This window comes from Salmo trutta, unplaced genomic scaffold, assembly GCF_901001165.1.
Source record: "Salmo trutta unplaced genomic scaffold, fSalTru1.1, whole genome shotgun sequence".
NCBI classification, from domain to species: Eukaryota; Metazoa; Chordata; class Actinopteri; order Salmoniformes; family Salmonidae; genus Salmo; species Salmo trutta.
Window position 1 is genome coordinate 3,747,625 of NW_021822962.1, and position 23,057 is coordinate 3,770,681.

Here is a 23,057-nt window from a genome sequence, read left to right on the forward strand (position 1 = left end):
TCGCAAATAGGTCTTCCAAATGGACATTGGCCCCAAGCATTCTTGTTGTCGAAAAATAGCTTAAGGACAACAAAGTCAAGGTATTGGAGTGGCCATCACAAAGCCCTGACCTCAATTCTATAGAAAATGTATGGGCAGAACTGAAAAAGTGTGTGCAAGCAAGGAGGCCTACAAACCTGACTCAGTTACACCAGCTGTCAGGGTGGCCAAAATTCACCCAACTTATTGTGGGAAGCTTGTGGAGGGCAACCTGAAACGTTTGACCCAAGTTAAACAATTTAAAGGTGTCGTGTCTTTGGGGTACCATTAAACTGAAGACATGTTTATCAATTAACTCCCTGTAATTATTATCACGCGATTAAACTGATTAATCGTTTAATTGTAATTAACTAGGAGATCGGGGCACCAAGGAAAATATTCAGATTACAAAGTTATAATTTTCCTAATATAACTTTCCTATATTATAACATTATATATTGTATTCTATTATAGTATAGGCCGATTATCTTCTGGTTTAAATGGTGTATTTTACCTCGCGTCCAGTCTCATTCCAAACGTCGTAAATTGTTGTATCTGCACGAATCCAGCCTTTACTAAAGTCATCCATACATCAATTGTCTTAAAATCATTTATTTACTAAACTAAGTAATTCACAGAAAGCATACAAACAGTAATTATCGTCACAAAGAACTGGTAGAGTAATGTGCCCTAGTGGGCTAAACAGGCATAGCTGGTGTCTTGTTAAACAAAGGGTCATAAAAGGTCAGCTGAGGAGGCACACAGAGTTCATTAATATGAACAATTGATATGCTAATCCTTTGCACATGAACGCTCACTCATTCGGGAACAATTGCAATCAATATATATTTACGCTCAGTGTGTCGTCGGGATCCTTGTTGGAGAGTCGTTCTGTTGGAGAGTTCTCTCTCTCGGTTAGAATGGATCTTTCAAAGCAACATTCATTAATGTCGTCATAGAATGGATGTTTCGTTGGTCTTCGCGTTCAATGATATAATTTACTTAGCTGCAGACTAATAATTAATATCAAAGACTTGTTCTTATTCTGTCGGTCTCGATAGTCTAAAAGTTTAACCATGTGGTATAGTTAACTTTCAGTAGAGGAATTGGGGGTCAAACCTTGGCTCTCTCTTCTGAGGTAAGCTGGTCTCAAGAAAGTAAATCAGGGTGGGGTTTTATAGTGAACATAGAACAGGCTTGTCACATGACGCCTGGTCCTGTCTGTGTCCCTGGGGGCGTGCCGATGACTGAGTTAAGCTTGGTACAGAAATACAATTCTATCACATTAACATCAGTACATAGCATCTCAATGTATTACAAATAGCTTTATCCTTATTAATACATTTTATACCACCATTTGGATGCAAGTCCCATAGCTGAGGCTATTATATAAACAGTTTTATGGTAATATGGCTATATTGTCTCTTCTGAGTATCCCAAAATTGTTCCAAGCGGACCAGTTCGTAGCTGGATTCTTCACCAATCTTATATACCTTCTCCAGAACATAAATGTCGTTCGGTTCCCCAATTCTGTGAGTTGGAAGAATTTCCTGTGTCTTTCTATGGGCCATGTGGCAGGAGATTCTCCTCTTAGAATTTTACCACCCCTTCACACAGGGCCTGGGTGGGGGGAGGTAGGTTGGGGGATGGTGCAAGGGGGAGGGGGTCAACTGTCCTCCCTGTACTCAAAGAGGGCAACGTCATGACAAAGGCAATGTTAACAAATACTAATTGAGTGTATGTAAACTTCTGACCCACTGGGAATGTGATGAAAGAAATTAAAGCTGAAATAAATCATTCTCTCTACTATTATTCTGACATTTCACATTCTTAGTGGTGATCCTAACTGACCTAAAACATGGCATTTGTACTAGGATTAAAAGTCAGGAATTGTGAAAAACTGAGTTTAAATGTATTTGGCTAAGGTGTATGTAAACTTCCGACTTCAACTGTAACTGGCTTGTATGTTAGATGCCCCATGAGATCTAATTAAATATCATAGTGGTGACATTTTTGTGAAGTCTGTTATTATTATTAAGAAGGTGTCATTTGAGAGAGTAAACTGGCACAATCTCTACTTGGACCTTCCAGCTACTTGGACCTCCAGCACAATCTCTACTTGGACCTTCCAGCTACTTGGACCTCCAGCACAATCTTTACTTGGACCTTCCAGCTACTTGGACCTCCAGCACACTCTCTACTTGCACCTTCCAGCTACTTGGTCCTCCAGCACACTCTCTACTTGGACCTTCCAGCTACTTGGTCCTCCAACACACTCTCTACTTGGACCTTCCAGCTACTTGGTCCTCCAACACACTCTCTACTTGCACCTTCCAGCTACTTGGACCTACAGCCCACTCTCCACTTGGACCTTCCAGCTAAGCACCTTCGCCATATGTACACTCATGTACTTGTACAAACTAAACTGTGCTATGTTGAATTACATGTAAGAACTACTCCCCAACACTGCTTCACTGACATGAGGATGACAACACTTAAACCACATAATGCTTCCCTGCAACTTGGCATGTACCAAGGACATAGCAATGGATGACAGCCAATTCCCTGCTCTTAAACACAAAATATTACAGGCATGTTGCTCCTTGAGTTCTAACTGCTTCTAGTGAAGTTATTTTCTCATGAAATAAAACAGAAGTGAAGAGCAGGTTTGTAAGAGTGGACCAGGACAATTTCCCAGGAAGAGGTTAAGTTAAAGAGACTCCTCCTACTAGTATGTAATGAACTCTTGGCTAATGAATTTCAGACATACTAGTATCTCCTTCTTAAGACTATGTCTCTACAACCTGTCAGTCATAAGGACCCAGAGGAAGAATTGGTGAGAACCTAGTATTGAAGCTCTTGCAGATTGTTGAAATAAAACAATTAAGAAAAATATACAGCATGCTTTGTATAGTCTTGAATGATATATAACCAACATTTTGGTCTGAAATTATTTCCTGTATGTATTTCCTGTTGGCTACTCTGTTCTGATACGCTCTTTTTCACTGGAAAGTGAACCTTTCAAAGTTTATGTTTGCATTACTGAGTGTTTTGCCATCTTTCATGTGTGTGAAATGTATTTAAATGCTCTTCAGAAGCTGTTGTATGTATTGAGTGTCGATGTGTTCGTCCTAGTTTTGTTTCTTAGATGTCTTTGTCATTTGTGTCTTTGTCATCTGCTGCAGGAAGAAAAACGATCCACCACCATCTCTCAGATGTTTGCCAAAGCCACAAAAGCCTTCGTGAAGGACACAGATCATGAGGGACACCTGATCCCTGTGTCCAGTCTGAATGACACAGACAAACTGAAACTCCGATCACTCATTGTCAAGACCAGGCACAGATGCTTCTGGCAGGAACCCAAATACCAGTCCCCTGGCTTTACCCTCGGTGATGTCCTGAAGCCTGGAGAGCCTGGAAACACACCTTTAAGCCCAAGTAAGTACCAGAGCATCCCGATAGTGACAAATAACATATGGGTTGTTGTTGTTCTAAAATATGTGACCATTGATTTACTTACTTATTCTACTCTTGTTTTTCTGAGCAGAATAGGACAGTGATAATGTCATGGATGTAGCTGTTATAGATATGTGCTGTGGTATAATAGCATAGAATCCATTCAAATGTTGAACATTCCCTCAGCTGTCAAGGAGTCTGACTTTGTGGACTACAGTGGGATATTTGGTGACAAGAAAGAAATGAACACAGATGGAAACGTGGAGGCAAAGTTGGCTGATTTCAACATTACCGTGGGAGGGAAATGGTCCACCAAACAGAAGCTGTCCCTTGGCAGCCTGAACAAAGAGAAGGTTGATGTGAAGGAGTTACACAACTACTCAAAAGACAGGTGAGTTACCCTATACTGTACGTATGTTCAATACAGTCATATTACAGTCACAATACAGTCATAATACATCATAATACAGTCACAATACATCATAATACAGTCACAATACATCATAATACAGTCATAATACATCATAATACAGTCATAATACATCATAATACAGTCATATACAGTCCTAATACATCATAATACAGTCACAATATAGTCACAATACAGTCCTATACAGTCATAATACATTCTGATACAGTCATAATACAGTCATAATACATCATAATACATTCATAATACAGTCATAATACATCATACAGTTCACCTTCCCAAGGAGTCAATATTCAGACCCAAGACCAGCAGGCAAAACTGTTTGCAATGACATCAGGCTGGCATCTTTTGTGTAAAAATGTCATTTTCAGGTTGAAGTGCTTTCAGATAACAAAGAAGTGGAACTGTACTGGTTTAGCAACTTCCTTAAACTTAAACAACATCCTCACTGTTTTCCCTACTAGCTTAGCTTAAAGGGACAATCTGTGATTGGTACATCCATTTTCTTTACTTTTAAAGTAGCTTTCCAGTGTTTCCAGATTTCTATGTAATATGACCTAAAATGTGTCCCTCCTGCAGAGTTCTGGACATGTCCCATCCTGTGATCAAGCAGACCCGTGTGAATCCCAGGGCAGTGTTAGGCGTCTTGACGGAGAGGATTATGACGTCACTACCTTGCCCGGTCACAAACAATGTCCAGAAGCGTGGCAATGTAGGAGCCAACGTGAGTGCCTGTGTGTTCCTGAGCGGGAAGGTAGGAGGAAAGATTACCAAGTGTTCTGTTGAAGTGAATGATATTTTCCTCATATTTTACTGGTAACTCAGATTTAGATAATCTCTGTTGTAAAATAGATTTTTAATCTCAATAATCTCACTTTATGATAGCTAGGCTTTCATAAATAAAGTAAATGTCAGGACCATATTGACAGATCACAGATGTCTTTTCCGTAGTGGTAACAGTCACAGATGTCTGTTCAGTAGTCGTAATACTCACATATGTCTGTCTGTTCAGTAGTCGTAATACTCACAGATGTTTGTTCAGTAGTCGTAATACTCACAGATGTCTGTTCAGTAGTGGTAATAGTCACAGATGTCTGTTCCGTAGTGGTAATACTCACAGATATCTGTTCAGTAGTGGTAATACTCACAGATGTCTGTTCCGTAGTGGTAATAGTCACAGATGTCTGTTCAGTAGTGGTAATAGTCACAGATGTCTGTTCAGTAGTCGTAATACTCACAGATGTCTGTCTGTTCAGTAATGGTAATACTCACAGATGTCTGTTCAGTTGTGGTAATAGTCACAGATGTCTGTTCAGTAGTGGTAATAGTCACAGATGTCTGTTCAGTAGTGGTAATACTCACAGATGTCTGTTCAGTAGTGGTAATAGTCACAGATGTCTGTTCAGTAGTGGTAATAGTCACAGATGTCTGTTCAGTAATGGTAATACTCACAGATGTCTGTTCAGTAGTCGTAATACTCACAGATGTCTGTTCAGTAGTGGTAATAGTCACAGATGTCTGTTCAGTAGTGGTAATAGTCACATATGTCTGTTCAGTAGTGGTAATAGTCACAGATGTCTGTTCAGTAGTGGTAATACTCACAAGTGTCTGTTCCGTAGTGGTAATAGTCACAGATGTCTGTTCAGTAGTGGTAATAGTCACAGATGTCTGTTCAGTAATGGCAATACTCACAGATGTCTGTTCAGTAGTGGTAATAGTCACAGATGTCTGTTCAGTAGTCATAATAGTCACAGATGTCTGTTCAGTAGTGGTAATACTGCCTCTTGCTTTTGTCAGAATGCTGTACCTGGGTTGTTCCATGAAAAGAGTGCCTTGATATTTTAATTATAATTTGTGCACCAATATTGAATTTTAAAAGCATGTTATATTAAATGAAGTGCCCTTTCATTAATATAGACCTCATGGAGAATTCAATAAATCAGATTTTTAATATGAATAAAGACTTGATAAAGTGCCACCATTCAGCATATTGTCCATCCAGGCAGCATTCATTTATGTCCGTCCCTCAATTTAAGGTCAACACTTTTATGTGAACTGAACTCTCAAAACTATTCCTTTTTAAATATTTTTTTCAGAAGAAATATTGAACATCTAATATTCAAATTATATTGTAAAAGCAGGTGAGCTGGTTTTATTATTTTTGCCAATTTTCTTGTGTTTTGTGGTGGAAGCTGAGCAGGTCGATCACAACACGCCATAGATAGACATGCAAGAAATGTTTTAACAATTTCAAATGTTTTGTGAAGTTTGCATTCAATTGCCAATCCCTGCAAACAAGAAGCTTACATTCCCCCTGTCACAAGGATATCCCTAGTTATGTTCAGCCTTACTTACCTTATTTGGCACTTAACAGGCACTTACTATAGTCATAAAAGAAGGTTACCTCTTGAGATGCACATTGTTTTTTCAAGTCACACTTCTCAAACCGAATTGGTGGAACGACCCAGCTCTAGTTACCACATAATTTCCTGTTCTTGACATTAGAACCACTTCCTGAAAATGCTATGGTGTAGTATAGATGACTGTCTGGGTTAGAATCTGGGTCATCTTTGTACCAAACGTCTCTGACTAATTTTAAATGTTTTCCACAGGCCTCTATGAAGCAGAGCGGCAGTACTCAGACAGATAGTGATGTGTCACTGGGTATTCCTGCAAATACAGTCATGGCCTACAGTCTGATTGAACTCTACGTCAAATGCAATGGAAAGTTTGGTGAGGAAGTGTATAGTTTATCAATGTCCCAGGTATAGCTGCATGGTTAAGTACCATGATAAAGTACACAGCCAGTGTCTATGTTCCTCAGTGTATTTATTATATCCACTGTATTTAGTATAGCCACTGTATTTATTAAATCCACTGTATTTAGTATAGCCACTGTATTTATTAAATCCACTGTATTTAGTATAGCCACTGTATTTATTAAATCCACTGTATTTAGTATAGCCACTGTATTGATTAAACCCACTGTATTTAGTATAGCCACTGTATTTATTAAATCCACTGTATTTAGTATAGCCACTGTATTGATTAAACCCATTGTATTTAGTATAGCCACTGTATTTATTAAATCCACTGTATTTACTATAGCCACTGTATTTATTAAATCCACTGTATTTAGCATAGCCATTGTATTTAGTATATCCACTGTATCTGTCTGTGTGTGACTGGTTATGACTGTTGTCTGCTCTTGTCCACAGATCTGTGCCTCATCTGCAACAATGGGGGCTTTGAAATAGATAAGTCAAAGGACGGGTTGGAAGTAGATGGAATTATGGACCTGGGAGGCGACTTTGATGCCAACAGCCCCCTAAATCTGAACGAAGGTAATAATGCCAGTGGAGGGTAATGTCTCCTGTCTAGTGGTTAACATGTAGTCTACTGAATGGAACGTTTGGTCAACATGTAATGTAGTCTACTGAATGGAACGTCTGGTCAACATGTAGTCTACTGAATGGAACGTCTGGTCAACATGTAATGTAGTCTACTGAATGGAACGTCTGGTCAACATGTAGTCTACTGAATGGAACATCTGGTCAACATGTAGTCTACTGAATGGAACGTTTGGTCAACATGTAATGTAGTCTACTGAATGGAACGTCTGGTCAACATGTAGTCTACTGAATGGAACGTCTGGTCAACATGTAGTCTACTGAATGGAACGTCTGGTCAACATGTAGTCTACTGAATGGAACGTCTGGTCAACGTGTAATGTAGTCTACTGAATGGAATGTCTGGTCAACATGTAGTCTACTGAATGGAACGTCTGGTCAACATGTAATGTAGTCTACTGAATGGAACGTCTGGTCAACATGTAATGTAGTCTACTGAATGGAACGTCTGGTCAACATGTAGTCTACTGAATGGAACGTCTGGTCAACATGTAATGTAGTCTACTGAATGGAATGTCTGGTCAATATGTAGTCTACTGAATGGAACGTCTGGTCAACATGTAGTCTACTGAATGGAACATCTGGTCAACATGTAATGTAGTCTACCGAATGGAACATCTGGTCAACATGTAGTCTACTGAATGGAACATCTGGTCAACATGTAATGTAGTCTACTGAATGGAACAGCTGGTCAACATGTAATGTAGTCTACTGAATGGAACGTCTGGTCAACATGTAGTCTACTGAATGGAACGTCTGGTCAACATGTAATGTAGTCTACTGAATGGAACGTCTGGTCAACATGTAATGTAGTCTACTGAATGGAACGTCTGGTCAACATGTAATGTAGTCTACTGAATGGAACATCTGGTCAACATGTAATGTAGTCTACTGAATGGAATGTCTGGTCAACATGTAGTCTACTGAATGGAACGTCTGGTCAACATGTAATGTAGTCTACTGAATGGAATGTCTGGTCAATATGTAGTCTACTGAATGGAACGTCTGGTCAACATGTAGTCTACTGAATGGAACATCTGGTCAACATGTAATGTAGTCTACCGAATGGAACATCTGGTCAACATGTAGTCTACTGAATGGAACATCTGGTCAACATGTAATGTAGTCTACTGAATGGAACAGCTGGTCAACATGTAATGTAGTCTACTGAATGGAACGTCTGGTCAACATGTAATGTAGTCTACTGAATGGAACGTCTGGTCAACATGTAATGTAGTCTACTGAATGGAACATCTGGTCAACATGTAATGTAGTCTACTGAATGGAATGTCTGGTCAACATGTAGTCTACTGAATGGAACGTCTGGTCAACATGTAATGTAGTCTACTGAATGGAATGTCTGGTCAACATGTAATGTAGTCTACTGAATGGAATGTCTGGTCAACATGTAATGTAGTCTACTGAATGGAATGTCTGGTCAACATGTAATGTAGTCTACTGAATGGAACGTCTGGTCAACATGTAATGTAGTCTACTGAATGGAATGTCTGGTCAACATGTAGTCTACTGAATGGAATGTCTGAATGGAGCCTTCCCTGTGGCTCAGTTGGTAGAGCATGGTGTGTGCAATGCCAAGGTTGTGGGTTCGATTCCCACGGTGGGCCAGTACAAAAAAAATGCATGAAATGTAATGTAAGTCGCTCTGGATAAGAGTGTCTGCTAAATGACGTAAATGTCTGGTCAACATGTAATGTAGTTTACTGAATGGAATGTCTGGTCAACATGTAGTCTACTGAATGAAACGTCTGGTCAACATGCAGTCTACTGAATGGAATGTCTGGTCAACATGTAATGTAGTCTACTGAATGGAATGTCTGGTCAACATGCAGTCTACTGAATGGAATGTCTGGTCAACATGTAATGTAGTCTACTGAATGGAATGTCTGGTCAACATGTAGTCTACTGGATGGAACATCTGGTCAACATGTAATGTAGTCTACTGAATGGAACGTCTGGTCAACATGTAGTCTACTGAATGGAATGTCTGGTCAACATGTAGTCTACTGAATGGAACATCTGGTCAACATGTAATGTAGTCTACTGAATGGAATGTTCAATAATTCTCTTTGATTAGTAATTATAAAGTTACCAGACTTTTGGAATATATAAAAATGTATTGATTTGTTACATGAAAATATGACACTTTGACAAAATGGTCTCTGTATTGTTTGTGTGTTGACAGAACTGGACAAACTGAATGGTCATTTCCAGCTCCTGTTAACCCTTCCGGCGGCCAAACGTTCCTCTCTGCTCCAGCTCCTCAAGACAACCATGGAGGACAGAGAGGCAGTCAGTGTGCTGGAGAGTGTGGTGAGTGGGACGTACAGAAACAGGGCCCAAACACACACACACAGCTAATGGCAGGAATGAATATATCAACCAGAATATTTGTAACATACTCTCTCTCTCTCTTTCGCTCTCGCTCTCTCAATTCAATTCAGTCTCAATTTAAGGGGCTTTATTGGCTTGGGAAAAATAAAGTACCAGTCAGAAGATTGGAGACACCTGTACTCATTCAAGGGTTTTTCTTTACTTTTACTATTTTCTACATTGTAGAATAATAGTGAAGACAATAAAACTATGAAATAACACATTTGCGTTGATGACAGCTTTAAACACTCTTGTCATTCTCTCAACCAGCTTCATGAGGTAGTCACCTGGAATGCATTTTAATTAACAGGTGTGCCTTGTTAAAAGTTAATTTGTGGAATTTCTTTCCTTCTTAATGCGTTTGTGTCAAGCCTAATCCCGCTCTTCACCCTGGCGCTTGAGGGCGCCAGGCTCCCCAGCATTACGCACTCCTGCCTTCCCCGTCACGCGCATCAGCGATTATTGGACTCAATCACCTCTTTCATTACCTCCCCTATATCTGTCTGTTCCCCCCCTCTGTTCCCTGCTTCAGCATTGTGCTGATGCTGTTCCTGTCTTGTTCCATGTCTGTTCCGATTAAATGTTTGACTCCCCGTACCTGCTTCTCTACTCCAGCGTCGGTCCTTGAGCCAATCAGCTGTGTGAGCCAATCAGCTGTATTGTGACAAGGTAGGGGTGGTAGACAGAAGATAGCCCTACTTGGTAAAAGACCAAGTCCATATTATGGCAAGAACAGCTCAAATAAGCAAAGAGAAAATACAGTCCATCATTACTTTAAGACATGAAGTTCAGTCAATGCGGAAAATTTCACAAAAAACATCAAGTTTTATGACGAAACTGGCTCTCATGAGGACCGCCACAGGAAAGAAAGTTCATTAGAGTTACCAGCCTCAGAAATTGCAGCCCAAATAAATGCTTATGGAGTTCAAGTAAAAGAAACATCTCAACATTAACTGTTCAGAGGAGACTGTGTGAATCAGGCCTTCATGGTCGAATTGCTGCAAAGATGAACCACTACTAAAGGACACCAATAATAAGAAGAGACTTGCTTGGGCTAAGAAACACAAGCAATGAACATTAGACGGGTGGAAATATGTCCTTTGTCATGGTTCCACCTGTCACCTTGAGACATTAACACTTTTCAGCTATGTCCTACTACTCCTCTATGAGTTCCCTGTTAAAAGAGGTGTGTTTTCTGGTTTCCTTTGCTGAAGCTTCAATTGTTTACTGTGTGCGTTTGTTTCCTGAGTGAGTTTCCAGACTTAGTGTTTGTTGTTACTGTGATCCTTTGGATATCGTTTCTCAGTAAAGTATTTATGTTTAACCACTGATTCCTCGTCTGGTCTCTTCTCTGCACCTGTATCCAACCTCATCACATCACAACTTTGGTCTGATGAGTCCAAATTTGAGATTTTTGGTTCCAGCCGCCGTGTCTTTGTGAGATGCAGAGTAGGTGAACGGATTATCTCCGCATGTGTGGTTCCCACCGGGAAGCACGGAGGAGGAGGTGTGATGGTGTGGGGTGCTTTGCTAGAGACACTGTCTGTGAATTATTTATAATTCAAGGCACACTTAACCAGCATGGCTACCACAGCATTCTGCAGCGATACTCCATCCCATCTGGTTTGTGCTTAGTGGGACTATCATTTGTTTTTCAACAGGACAATGACCCAAAACACACCTCCAGGCTGTGTAAGGGCTATTTGACCAAGAAGGAGAGAGATAGAGTGCTTTATCAGATGACTTGGCCTCCACAATCACCCAACCTCAACCCAATTGAGATGGTTTGGGATGAATTGGACTGCAGAGTGAAGGAAAAGCAGCCAGCAAGTGCTCAGCATATGTGGGAACTACTTCAAGACTGTTGGAAAAGCATTCCATGTGAAGCTGGTTGAGAGAATGCCAAGAGTGTGCAAAGCTGTCATCAAGGTAAAGGGTGGCTATTTTGAAGAATCTAAAATATATTTTGATTTGTTTAACACTTTTTTGGTTACTACATGATTCCATATGTGTAATTTCATCGTTTTTATGTCTTCACTTATTCTACAATATAGAAAATAATAAAAATGAAGAAAAACCCTTGAATGAGTAGATATGTCCAAACTTTTGACTGGTACTGTATGTTTACATTGCCAAAGCAAGTGAAATAGATAATAAACAAAAGTGAAATAAACAAAAAATTAACAGTAAACATTACACTCACAAAAGTTCCAAAAGAATAAAGACATTTTTCAAATGTGTTGCAACGATGTGCACATAGTTAAAGTACAAAAGCAAAAATAAATAAACGTAAATACGGGCTGTATTTAAAATTGTATTTTTTCTTTACTGGTTGCCCTTTTCTTGTGGCAACAGGTCACAATTCTTGCTTCTGTGATGGCACACTGTGGTTTTTCACCCAATAGATATGGGAGTTTATCCAAATTTGATTTGTTTTCAAATTCTTTGTGGGTTTGTGTAATCTGAGGGAAATATGTGTCTCTAATATGGCCATACATTTGGCAGGAGGTTAGGAAGTGCAGCTCAGTTTCCACCACATTTTGTAGCTAGTGTGCACATAGCCTGTCTTCTCTTGAGATCCAGGTCTGCCTATGGTGGCCTTTCTCAATAGCAAGGCTATGCTCACTGAATCTGTACATAGTCAAAGCTTTCTTTAATTTTGGGTCAGTCACATTGGTCAGGTATTATGCCACTGTGTACTCTCTGTTTAGGGCCAAATAGCACTCTAGTTTGCTCAGTTTTTTGTTAATTCTTTCCAATGTGTCAAGTAATTATCTTTTTGTTTTCTCATGATTTGGTTGGGTCTAATTATGTTGCTGTTGCTGTCCTGGGGCTCTGTGGGGTCTGTTTGTATTTGTGAACAGAGCCCCAGGACCGGCTTGGTAGGGGAATCTTCTCCAGTTTCATCTCTCTGTAGTTGATGGCTTTGTTATGGAAGGTTTGGGAATCGCTTCCTTTTAGGTGGTTGTAGAATTTAACCTCTCTGGGACATGTCCCACCCGTGGTACACACTATCAACAGCCAGTGAAATAGCAGGGCGACAAATTCAAAACAACAAAAATCTCCTAATTCAAATTTCTCAAACATACAAGTATTATATACCATTTTAAAGATAAGATTCTCCTTAATCCAACCACAGTGTCCGATTTCAAAAAGGCTTTACTGCGAAAGCATAACATTAGATTATGTTAGGACAGCGCCTAAACAAGAAAAACCACAGAGCCATTTTCCAAGCAAGGAGAGGCGTCACAAAACTCAGAAATACAGCTAAAATGAATCACTAACCTTTGATGATCTTCATCAGATGGCACTCCCAGCACTCAATGTTACACAATACATGTATGTTTTGTTCGATAAAGTTCATATTTATATCCATAAACCCCATTTTACATTGGCGCGTGATGTTCAGAAAATGTATTCCCTCCAAAACATCCGGTGAATGAGCACATCAATTTACAAAAATACTCATCATAAACGTTGATCAAATTTACAACAGTTATTGAAAGAATTATAGATACACTTCTCCTTAATGCAACCACTGTGTCAGATTTTAAAATAGCTTTACGGCGAAAGCACATTTTTCAATATTCTGAGTACAGAGCTCAGCCATCAAAGCAAGCTATACAGTTACCTGCCAAGTTCTGGAGTGAACTAAACTCAGAATTAGTATTATAAATCTTCACTTACCTTTGCTGATCTTCGTCAGAAAAAACTCCCAGGACTCCCACAAGAAATGTTTGTTTTGTTCGATAAACTCCATATTTATGTTTTGTTCTGAGTCAGCTCCTATTCTCTGCCCAGTAACAGTAGAAGCATAAAACAAGGTTCTAAAGACTGTTGACATCTAGTGGAAGCCTTAGGAAGTGCAAAATGACCCCACAGACACTGTAGTTTGAATAGGGATTAGATAGAAAAACTACAAACCACTTCCTGGTTGGATTTTTTCTCAGGTTTTTGCCTGCCATATGAGTTCTGTTATACTCACAGACATCATTCAAACAGTTTTAGAAACTTCCGAGTGTTTTCTATCCAAATCTGCTCATGATATGCATATCCTACCTTCTGGGCCCAAGTAGTAGGCAGTTTAATTTGGAAACGTTATTCATCTGAATTTCTGATATCTGCCCCCTGTCACCAAGAAGTTTTAATGGCTCTTTTCTGGATTTTGATAATTAGTGGGTATCGCCCCAATTCTGCTCTGCATGCATTATTTGGTATTTTATGTTGTACACGGAGGATATTTTTGCAGAATTCTGCATGCAGAGTCTCAATTTGGTGTTTGTCCCATTTTGTGAGCGGACCCCAGACCTCACAACCATTACCAGTAGCAACAGGTTCTATATCTGATTCAAGTATTTTTAGCAAAATCCTAATTGGAATGTCAAATTTTATGTTCATTTTGATGCCATTTTTTTATTTAACCAGGAAAGTCAGTTAAGAACAAATTCTTATTTACAATGACATCTGAGGAACAGTGGGTTAACTGCCTTGTTCAGGAGCAGAACATCAGATTTTTACCTTGTCTACTCAGAGATTTGATCTAGCAACCTTTTGGTTACTGGCCCAATGCTCTAACCACTAGGCTAACTGTCGCAACCAAGAGCAAAGGCCCTTCTTGCCTTGTCTCTTTTTACCATTCTTTCTGTCTCTCTTTCTATCTCTGTCTCTCCCTGTCTGTCTCTCCCTGTCTGTCTCTCCCTGTCTGTCTGTCTGTCTGTCTGTCTGTCTGTCTGTCTGTCTGTCTGTCTGTCTCTCTGTCTCTCTCTCTCTGTTTCTCTCTTGTCACAGCTGGATCAGATGTGTGATGGTGAGACTCCTGACCTGGGTGATCTGGAAGAGTCTGAGAGGGAAACAGTCCAGGTCATACTGGATCTTGTAGACCAATGTGTTGGGAAGGATGAGGATGAGTTCAGATCCTCACTTCTCAGTGCCGTCCACCTCATTGTCAGTGCCATGGACGGTGAGATAGAGAGCAGTTTTCAGTTATTCTCCAGTTATTATTTGATCAGTTCCTGGGAAACTAGGTTCACTACTGTGGTTTTATGTGTGCATAATAATTTCTTCAGGAATGACAGATGAGGGTCTCTCTGTGTTGGGATCCTGTTGCAGTCCTCCAGTCTTACAGGCCCTGCAGATCCTGGTGAGTTCACACCTGCTTGATTGAGCCTCCAGTCCTGTATGACCTGGAGTTCATTTTTCTAGCTTTTTGTTTATGTAAATGTATTGGGGCATATCTTCCCATGTTAAATAAACTAATATTTATACCATTATGATAACATTGTACTACCAGTAACAGTAGTAACACCAATGATGGTAACCAGTGGCGATTTTTAACATAAAAATATTGGTGGGGAAACTCAATGAAAAAAGTGAATATGCATCGATAAATTACTACACTACACATTGAATGCACCATCCTAAATAATAACCAATCCCAGCAGTGAGTTTGAGCCACACACACAAACGTTGTAACATAAGGGTTATGACCAGTGTATAAAGCTACTGCCCAGATCTTTGGCTCCTATTGCAAGGAAGACCACAGTAGTCCAGCATACTTTATAGAGTAAAGTCTATTTTACTTCAGAAATATATCACCATCGGTCTGCAATATTGATAATCATTGTTAGAGTATTGGGATGCAGAAGAACCATTCTGAGTGCAGTTGTCAGTCTGTTAACAAGATGCTCAGGTTATGAATAAAGCAACAACGTTTATAAAGCTACTCCCTGCCTCGCTTCAACCATTGTATAGATACAGTTCCCTGGGTTATTACATTCTGACATCAATCATTAACAACACGTAGTAGCTAGCTAGCTAGCTAACCTCCTCAAACAGCTGTTAGCCACCGCAAGTTCCATCCAAACCCCTCAGGTTTAATTATTTTCTAACTTGCTTTATTTTAACGGAAGTCTGTTCAGTGGTTGATGAGCACCAAGATGTTTTTTCTCTACAAGTTTTAAAATAATTTGCTGGGTGATTGTTGACATGATTCATGATGACTTTTCAGCTAGCTAACTAGAAGACGATAAACAACTATGAAATTGCTACCGGAGATAAGATGTCTATTTATCTGTGGCAAATGACATCAAGCCTTCTTGGGCGGACACTACTAATGAATCTCTATAGCAGCACCCAAGCGGGCTACAGCTGACTGAGGCCCCTGGCTAGCCTCTCCACAACAGATCACTGAGTGAGAATGAAACAGCTGCATTAGCGAGCTGCCTTTCCTCAAATAAAATTTGGCAAAATAACAATTCAACAGGGAAGCGAGCATGTACTATATGCCTTATTAGCTCAAGAAATTACAAATCAAATGTGTTTGCATACTGATATAATGTTGTGACATGAATGAAAGCCAGAATTACATGCAGAACAGCACCATCTACTGGATAGTGGTGGGGCTGCCCTGAATGACGAGTTGCATCAAAGTATAGGTCACACCAATTACTTTTTGTAAGTATTTTAGGATTTTCTTAAATGGAGGCCACCGATCTCAAATCTAAGGTCATTTAACCTTTAAAAAGAATTGACTAAATCATTTACTAAAAGATATTTGATTAATCATTTTGCTCAGAGTGTAATTTCCCTTCATTTAAATGTATTACACCAATGATATGTTTTATTTAAACACACCAAATGATCTATGGAATCATAACATTGATGACATAATAAAGGGTGTCATTAGCTAATAATCTTCTTTAATATTGACCCCTAACCTGATAACAGTTTGCCATTGCAAGGAATGCTCAAGGTCCTTGTATATCTTTGTAATGAGTGATTTTTAAGGCGGTAACACTAATTACATAAAACTTAGGGACACATAATAATTGTAAATATATATATATATATTAATGGCCTTCTTTGCTTTATTGATCTATATACAGTGTATTCATTAATTTTGTTTACTTTGTAGTATATATATATATTTTTTTTATTTATTTAACCTTTATTTAACCAGGAAGGGCTCATTGAGATTTAAAATCTCTTTTTCAAGAGCGTCCTGGCCATATATATATATATATATATATATTACTCATTACATGTATTTGTAATGAGTGATGTTCAAGGGGTAACAACATATTATATTTGTTTTTATTGATCTATAAAATATATCAAATACTTTTGTTTAATTTTATAACATTCAAAACAATACATCCCAAAAACATGTCACTAAGAAAGTTTTGCAGTATAAAGGACTTCCATTATGTTTCACATTGATAAACAGTTCAATATCAATTTAAACATGTACAATCTCTAATTATTTGTCATTTTAAAGTGTTTGTCACAATTGCAAAGTCGAGGGATGGAAATGCAACAGTAACTCGAGAATGACCCAGAAAATAAAGCATGTATTCCTGTGCTGCTTGTCCTCCAGGTGCAGCATGTGGCAGCAGGGAGTGGGGAGACCCTCTCTCTGAGAGATGCAGGTCTGGCTGTTCTGACTGACGAGGAGGTGTTTGGGAGGACAGAGAGTCTCTTTGGTCACTCTAAAGTTACACTGAAGAGAGAGGAGGACACACTGAGGACAGAGATGAAGGACCAGCCTGGATACCTTCCTCTAGTCATGAGTATCACTGTGAAAGGCCTGGCCTCTTTAGTGTAAGCTGAGAGAAAGAGACAGAGAGACAGAAAGACAGGGAGACAGAGAGATGTGACCTGTTGCCACAAGAAAAGGGCAACCAGTGACGAACTCATATTTATGTTTATTTATTTTCCCTTTTGTACTTTAACTATCTGCACATCGTTACATCACTGTATATTGACATTGTTAGCAGTTGATGTTATTATTCAATAACACAGAGCCCAATGCAAATCAGGGGGAGAAAAAAAATGTTTTTCAAAGAGAACAAATCATAGTGGTTATGCTAGAAAGTAGATGATAGATGGTTATTCTTCCCTGTCCTCAATGTTTCTCTATTGAACAAAGAGACAGGATGTAGTTTATACCCAAGCCTAGCTTGTGGTTGTCAGGGAACTCAAAGCAGCAGGAGGGGTGAAGTCAGGCGCAGGAGACCAAGGTCCGTGAACACACGTTTAATAGGCAATAGTCCAAACTGCCAACAACATGTAAGGCAGGGCAAAAATACCAAATACAGCAAGAGCCCGAAAACAGAGTAGGGGCGCAGCCCAAAAACTCGTTGCCTTAAATACACAAAATACAGAGGAAAATGCCTCAACCCCAACCTAACCAAACCAGACAAAAACAATCACGGACAATACCCAAACCTAAACAGAGAGACTAAATAACCCCCCCCCACTAACGATCTAACACAATACAGGTGCACACATAAACCTGACCTCACCAAAAGAAAATGAAAAGAGGATCGGTGGCAGCTAGTAGGCCGGCGATGACGACCGTCGAGCGCCACCCTAACGAGGAGAGGCGCCACCTTCAGTCGACATTGTGACAGTGGTTGACCAAATATAATTACTTGCAGTAAAATTGGGCCAAAGGCCAAATACCAAGTATCCCGTTTCAGGCTTAATGTATAGACAAATTGGACCAATGAGAACTTGCCTTATGTAGCTATGAGTCCTGGACTAGAATCCCACACGCAGATTCTAAACAGACGTTGAACTGAAAAACAACTATTTCCATTGATCGTTAATTCACTGCATTGTGTATTTGTCTTCCAATATTCTTACATCATATTTGGTGAGCCTAATGTTTACTGTTCATTTTTGTTTATTATCTATTTCACTTGCTTTAGCAATGTAAACATATGTTTCCCATGCTAATAAAGCCATTTGAATTGAGAGAGAGAGAGAATATGGTCCTCTGTAGTGCAGTTGGTAGAGCCACATGGTAGTGGGTTTGATTCCCAGGACTACCCATACGTAACAGGTACACACACATGACTGTAAGTTGCTTTGGATAAAAGCGTCTGCTAAATGGCAGATATTATGTCAATTATAAATCCTATTTGAACCATTCCAGTATTTTACTCCTGCACTAGTTGAGCTAAAGAACTAGTGAACAACAGTGTATGTATCCTTGTAACGCTTTCAATAAAGTTCAACAAACGATCAGACGTCCCGACCTCCATTCTTCTAATCATTAGATAATACAACATAAAGTGGGACATTACAGAGGGGGGGTGGGGGGGGGGTTAATTTATTAGGATCCCCATTAGATACTGCACATGCAGCAGCTACTCTTCCTGGAGTCCACATGAAACATACAAATGCATGACAAATTACAGAACAGTTATAGACAAGAACAACACAAGATATTACATGACATTACATTAAAATAATAGTTATAGACAAGAACAACATAAGATATTACATTACATTACATTAAACTAACAGTTATAGACAAGAACAACATAAGATATTACATTAAAATAATAGTTATACACAGAGTGTACAAAACATTAAGACATGAAATAGACTGACCAGGTGAATCCAGGTGAATCCCTTATTGATGCCACTTTTTAAGTCCACTTCAGTCAGTGTAGATGAAGGGGAGGAGACAGGTTAAAGAACGATTTTCAAGCCTTGAGACAATGAAGACATGGATTGTGTATGTGTGCCATTCAGAGGGTGAATGGGCAAGACAAAATATTTAAGTGCCTTTGAACAGAGAATGGTAGTAGATGCCAGGTGCACTGGTTTGTGTCAAGAACTGCAACACTGCTGGGTTTTTCACTCTCAACAGTTGTGTATCAAGAATGTTCCACCACCCAGAGGACATCCAGCCAACTTGACACAACTGTGGGAAGCATTGGAGTCAACATGGGCCAGCATCCCTGTTGAATGCTTTAGACACCGTGTAGAGTCCATGTCCTGATGAACTGAGACTGTTCTGAGGGGTACAACTCAATATTAGGAAGGTGTTCCAAATGTTTGTTATACTCAGTGTCTATTGGAAAGACACCAAGAGACAACAAAAATACTATTTACACACTGTTCATATATACACATTCATATTTGTATAGACAGTACAGTTAAATTAGCTACATTTTGGGGGGGTGAGGGGGGTCCTACATGTTTTGCATTGTCAAGTGACCCTTATGACAACAACAGAAACAGAATCCTGTTCAAAATACTGTTCACCAGAATCATGTCCCAAAAACAAGTCTGTGAAGTCTGTTATTATTCTATACTCATTTGAAAGTGTAAACTTTCTAACATTACTGTGCTACAGTGTGTAAAAAGTATACTTATTAAAACAAAGATGAAGTCCATCACCCTGGTAATCTTGATGTTTAGAATACCAGGGTGATGAAGTTTTCCATCTTTTTAATAATGATTCTATACACAGAGATAACATCCCCAATGTGTGGAGTCAGTTTGATGGTCCATCTCTGTGACGTCTGATTCACAGTGTTTGAACAACATACCGTAATTTCCAGACTATTAAGCGCGCCTGAATATAAGCCGCACCCACTGAATTTAAAAATATATATTATTTTGAACATAAATAAGCTGCACATGTCTATAAGTCGCAGGTGCCTACCGGTACATTGAAACAAATGAACTTTACACAGGCTTTAACGAAACACGGCTTGTAACAAAAATAAATAGGCTTTAACGAAACACGGCTTGTAACAAAAAATAAAACATTTCCAGTAAGCTTTAGTTGTCTTTTTTCACTGAGTCAATTCCTCACGCTGCTGTTTCCAACGTCTTATCAAATCAAGTTTATTTATATAGCCCTTCTTACATCAGCTGATATCTCAAAGTGTTGTACAGAAACCCAGCCTAAAACCCCAAACAGCAAGCAATGCAGGTGTAGAAGCACGGTGGCTAGGAAAAACTCCCTAGAAAGGCCAAAACCTAGGAAGAAACCTAGAGAGGAACCAGGCTATGAGGGGTGGCCAGTCCTCTTCTGGCTGTGCCGGGTGGAGATTATAACAGCACATGGCCAAGATGTTCAAATGTTTATAAATGACCAGCATGGTCAAATAATAATAATCATAGTGGTTGTCGAGGGTGCAACAAGTCAGTAACACAAGAGTAAGTGTCAGTTGGCTTTTTCATAGCCGATCTTTGAGAGTATCTCTACCGCTCCTGCTGTCTCTAGAGAGTTGAAAACAGCAGGTCTGGGACAGGTAGCACGTCCGGTGAACAGGTCAGGGTTCCAGCAGGTCTGGGACAGCAGGTCTGGGACAGGTAGCACGTCCAGTGAACAGGTCAGGGTTCCATAGCTGCAGGCAGAACAGTTGGAACTGGAGCAGCAGCACGGCCAGGTGAACTGGGGACAGCAAGGAGTCATCAAGCCAGGTAGTCCTGAGGCATGGTCCTAGGGCTCAGGTCCTCCGAGAGAGTGAAAGAAAGAAAGAGAGAAAGAGAGAATTAGAGAGAGCATATTTAAATTCACACAGAACACCGGAAAAGACAAGAGAAATACCCCAGATGTGACAGACTGACCCTAGCCCCCCGACACATAAACTACTGCAGCATAAATACTGGAGGCTGAGACAGGAGGGGTCAGGAGACACTGTGGCCCCATCCGATGAAACCCCCGGACAGGGCCAAACAGGTAGAATATAACCCCACCCACTTTGCCAAAGCACAGCCCACACACCACTGGAGGGATGTCTCCAACCACCAACATACCATCCCGGGACAAGGCCGAGTATAGCCCACAAAGATCTCCGCCACGGCACAACCCAAGGGGGGGCGCCAACCCAGACAGGAAGACCACCTCAGTGACTGAACTCACTCAAGTGACGCACCCCTCCCAGGGACGGCATGGAAGAACACCAGTAAGCCAGTGACTCAGCCCCTGTAATAGGGGTAGAGGCAGAGAATCCCAGTGGAGAGAGGGGAAACCGGTTAGGCAGAGACAGCAAGGGCGGTTCGTTGCTCCAGCCTTTCCGTTCACCTTCACACCCCTGGGCCAGACTACACTTAATAATAGGACCTACTGAAGAGATGTGTCTTCAGTAAAGACTTAAAGGTTGAGACTGAGTCTACGTCTCTCACATGGGTAGGCAGACTATTCCATAAAAATGGAGCTCTATAGGAGAAAGCCCTGCCTCCAGCTGTCATCGACTCATTAAGACCAAGCTCCCGTGCAGCAGCTCTATGCATTTCTCCGTGTCTTTGCCATGATGAGGGTGACAAAATGACTACCTTAATCAGAATGATGGGAAGTTTGAGAGCGCTCGATTTAATCTAAACAGTAAACAAAAAAGTTGTTTGACCTTAACCCGTTCGGCAATTTCATTGGTCTAATGAAAGCTTCATGCCGCCAAAAAACTGAGCACGTCACAGAATGTGTTTTTTTTTAGAAAAAAATTTGAAACGGGAAAAATCTATATATTAGCCGCGTAATTGTTTAAGCCGCGAGGTTCAAGGACTGGGAAAAAGTTGCAGCTTATAGTCCGGAATTTACGGTAGACATTTTGTCATCAGAAACCCTATACTACAGTATGTTATTACTGCAAGGCTCCTGGGATTTGTTCAAATTGAAACTAAAACTTGACCTTGAGAACTGTTATTGCACTTTGGAACTGATAACTGTGTGTTAGTGTTTGACTCTCCTACAGTACAGTGGTGAAGTATATGGATGTGACTTTCTGACCCTGTAGTAACAGTTAGGCCCCGTACACACTCAGGTTGGACAACTGATTTACCACACATTGGACACAAAGGTTGTGAATGATACTTTATGAAAACAAACAATTATTTAACTAGGCAAGTCAGTTAAGACTTTTTTATTTACAATGACGGCCTACCCCATTCTCCCCTAACCCGGACAATGCATTGTGCACTGCCCTATGGGACTCCTGGTTCAACTCCCCAGGGTTGAACCAGGGTCTGCAGTGACACCTCTAGCACTGAGATGCAGTGCCTTAGACCACTGCGCCACTCGGGAGCCTTAAAATACCGTAGGCTAATACTGATATTCCTGTGCTATAACAGAGTTCATCTACACAAAATATTTCACACAACCATTGTGCAATGTCTCCACAACACTGTTTGTGCAGAAACACTCTGTTGTATTAAAACAGTTTTACCAAATGAGTTGTGCATTATTAGTTCTACAACTTCAGTGTGTACAGGGCCTTAAAGGAAACATTCCTCATCAAATCAAACTTTATTTGTCACATGCGCCAAATACAAAACAGGTGTAGACCTTACAGTGAAATGCTTACTCACAAGCCCTTAACCAACAACGCAGTTCAAGAAAGAATTAAGAAAATGTTTACCAAATAAACTAAAGTAAAAAGTTATAAAAAGTAACACAATAAAATAACAATAACGAGGCTATATACAGGGGGTACAGGTTAGTTGAGGTAATTTGTACATGTAGGAAGGGGTAAAGTGACTGTGCATAGATAATAAACAGGAAGTAGCAGCAGTATAAAAACAAAGCTGTGCTTCGGTAGCCTGAAGAA

General features: G+C 40.0%; 1 protein-coding gene across 1 annotated transcript; it reads left to right on the top strand.

The window, feature by feature from the left end:
* Positions 1-2,734: 2,734 nt before the first annotated feature.
* On the top strand, positions 2,735-18,733 carry LOC115187744 (gasdermin-E). The gene is made up of 10 exons (XM_029746764.1): positions 2,735-2,854; positions 3,204-3,456; positions 3,661-3,865; positions 4,484-4,658; positions 6,517-6,637; positions 7,123-7,248; positions 9,518-9,645; positions 14,494-14,665; positions 14,772-14,845; positions 17,081-18,733. Exons 1-10 carry the CDS (start codon positions 2,810-2,812, stop codon positions 17,306-17,308), a joined length of 1,527 nt encoding a protein of 508 aa, XP_029602624.1. The 5' UTR covers positions 2,735-2,809; the 3' UTR covers positions 17,309-18,733.
* The last annotated feature ends 4,324 nt before the right edge of the window (positions 18,734-23,057 follow it).

What these genes read in the sequence shown, in the direction of transcription:
- LOC115187744 (XM_029746764.1), top strand. Translation starts at nt 2,810, where the DNA reads ATGTCTCTACAACCTGTCAGTCATAAGGACCCAGAGGAAGAATTG. An exon ending in AAACACACCTTTAAGCCCAA is followed by an intron (nt 3,457 to 3,660) that starts GTAAGTACCAGA and finishes ACATTCCCTCAG; the next exon opens with CTGTCAAGGAGTCTGACTTT. An exon ending in CATTGTCAGTGCCATGGACG is followed by an intron (nt 14,666 to 14,771) that starts GTGAGATAGAGA and finishes TAATTTCTTCAG; the next exon opens with GAATGACAGATGAGGGTCTC.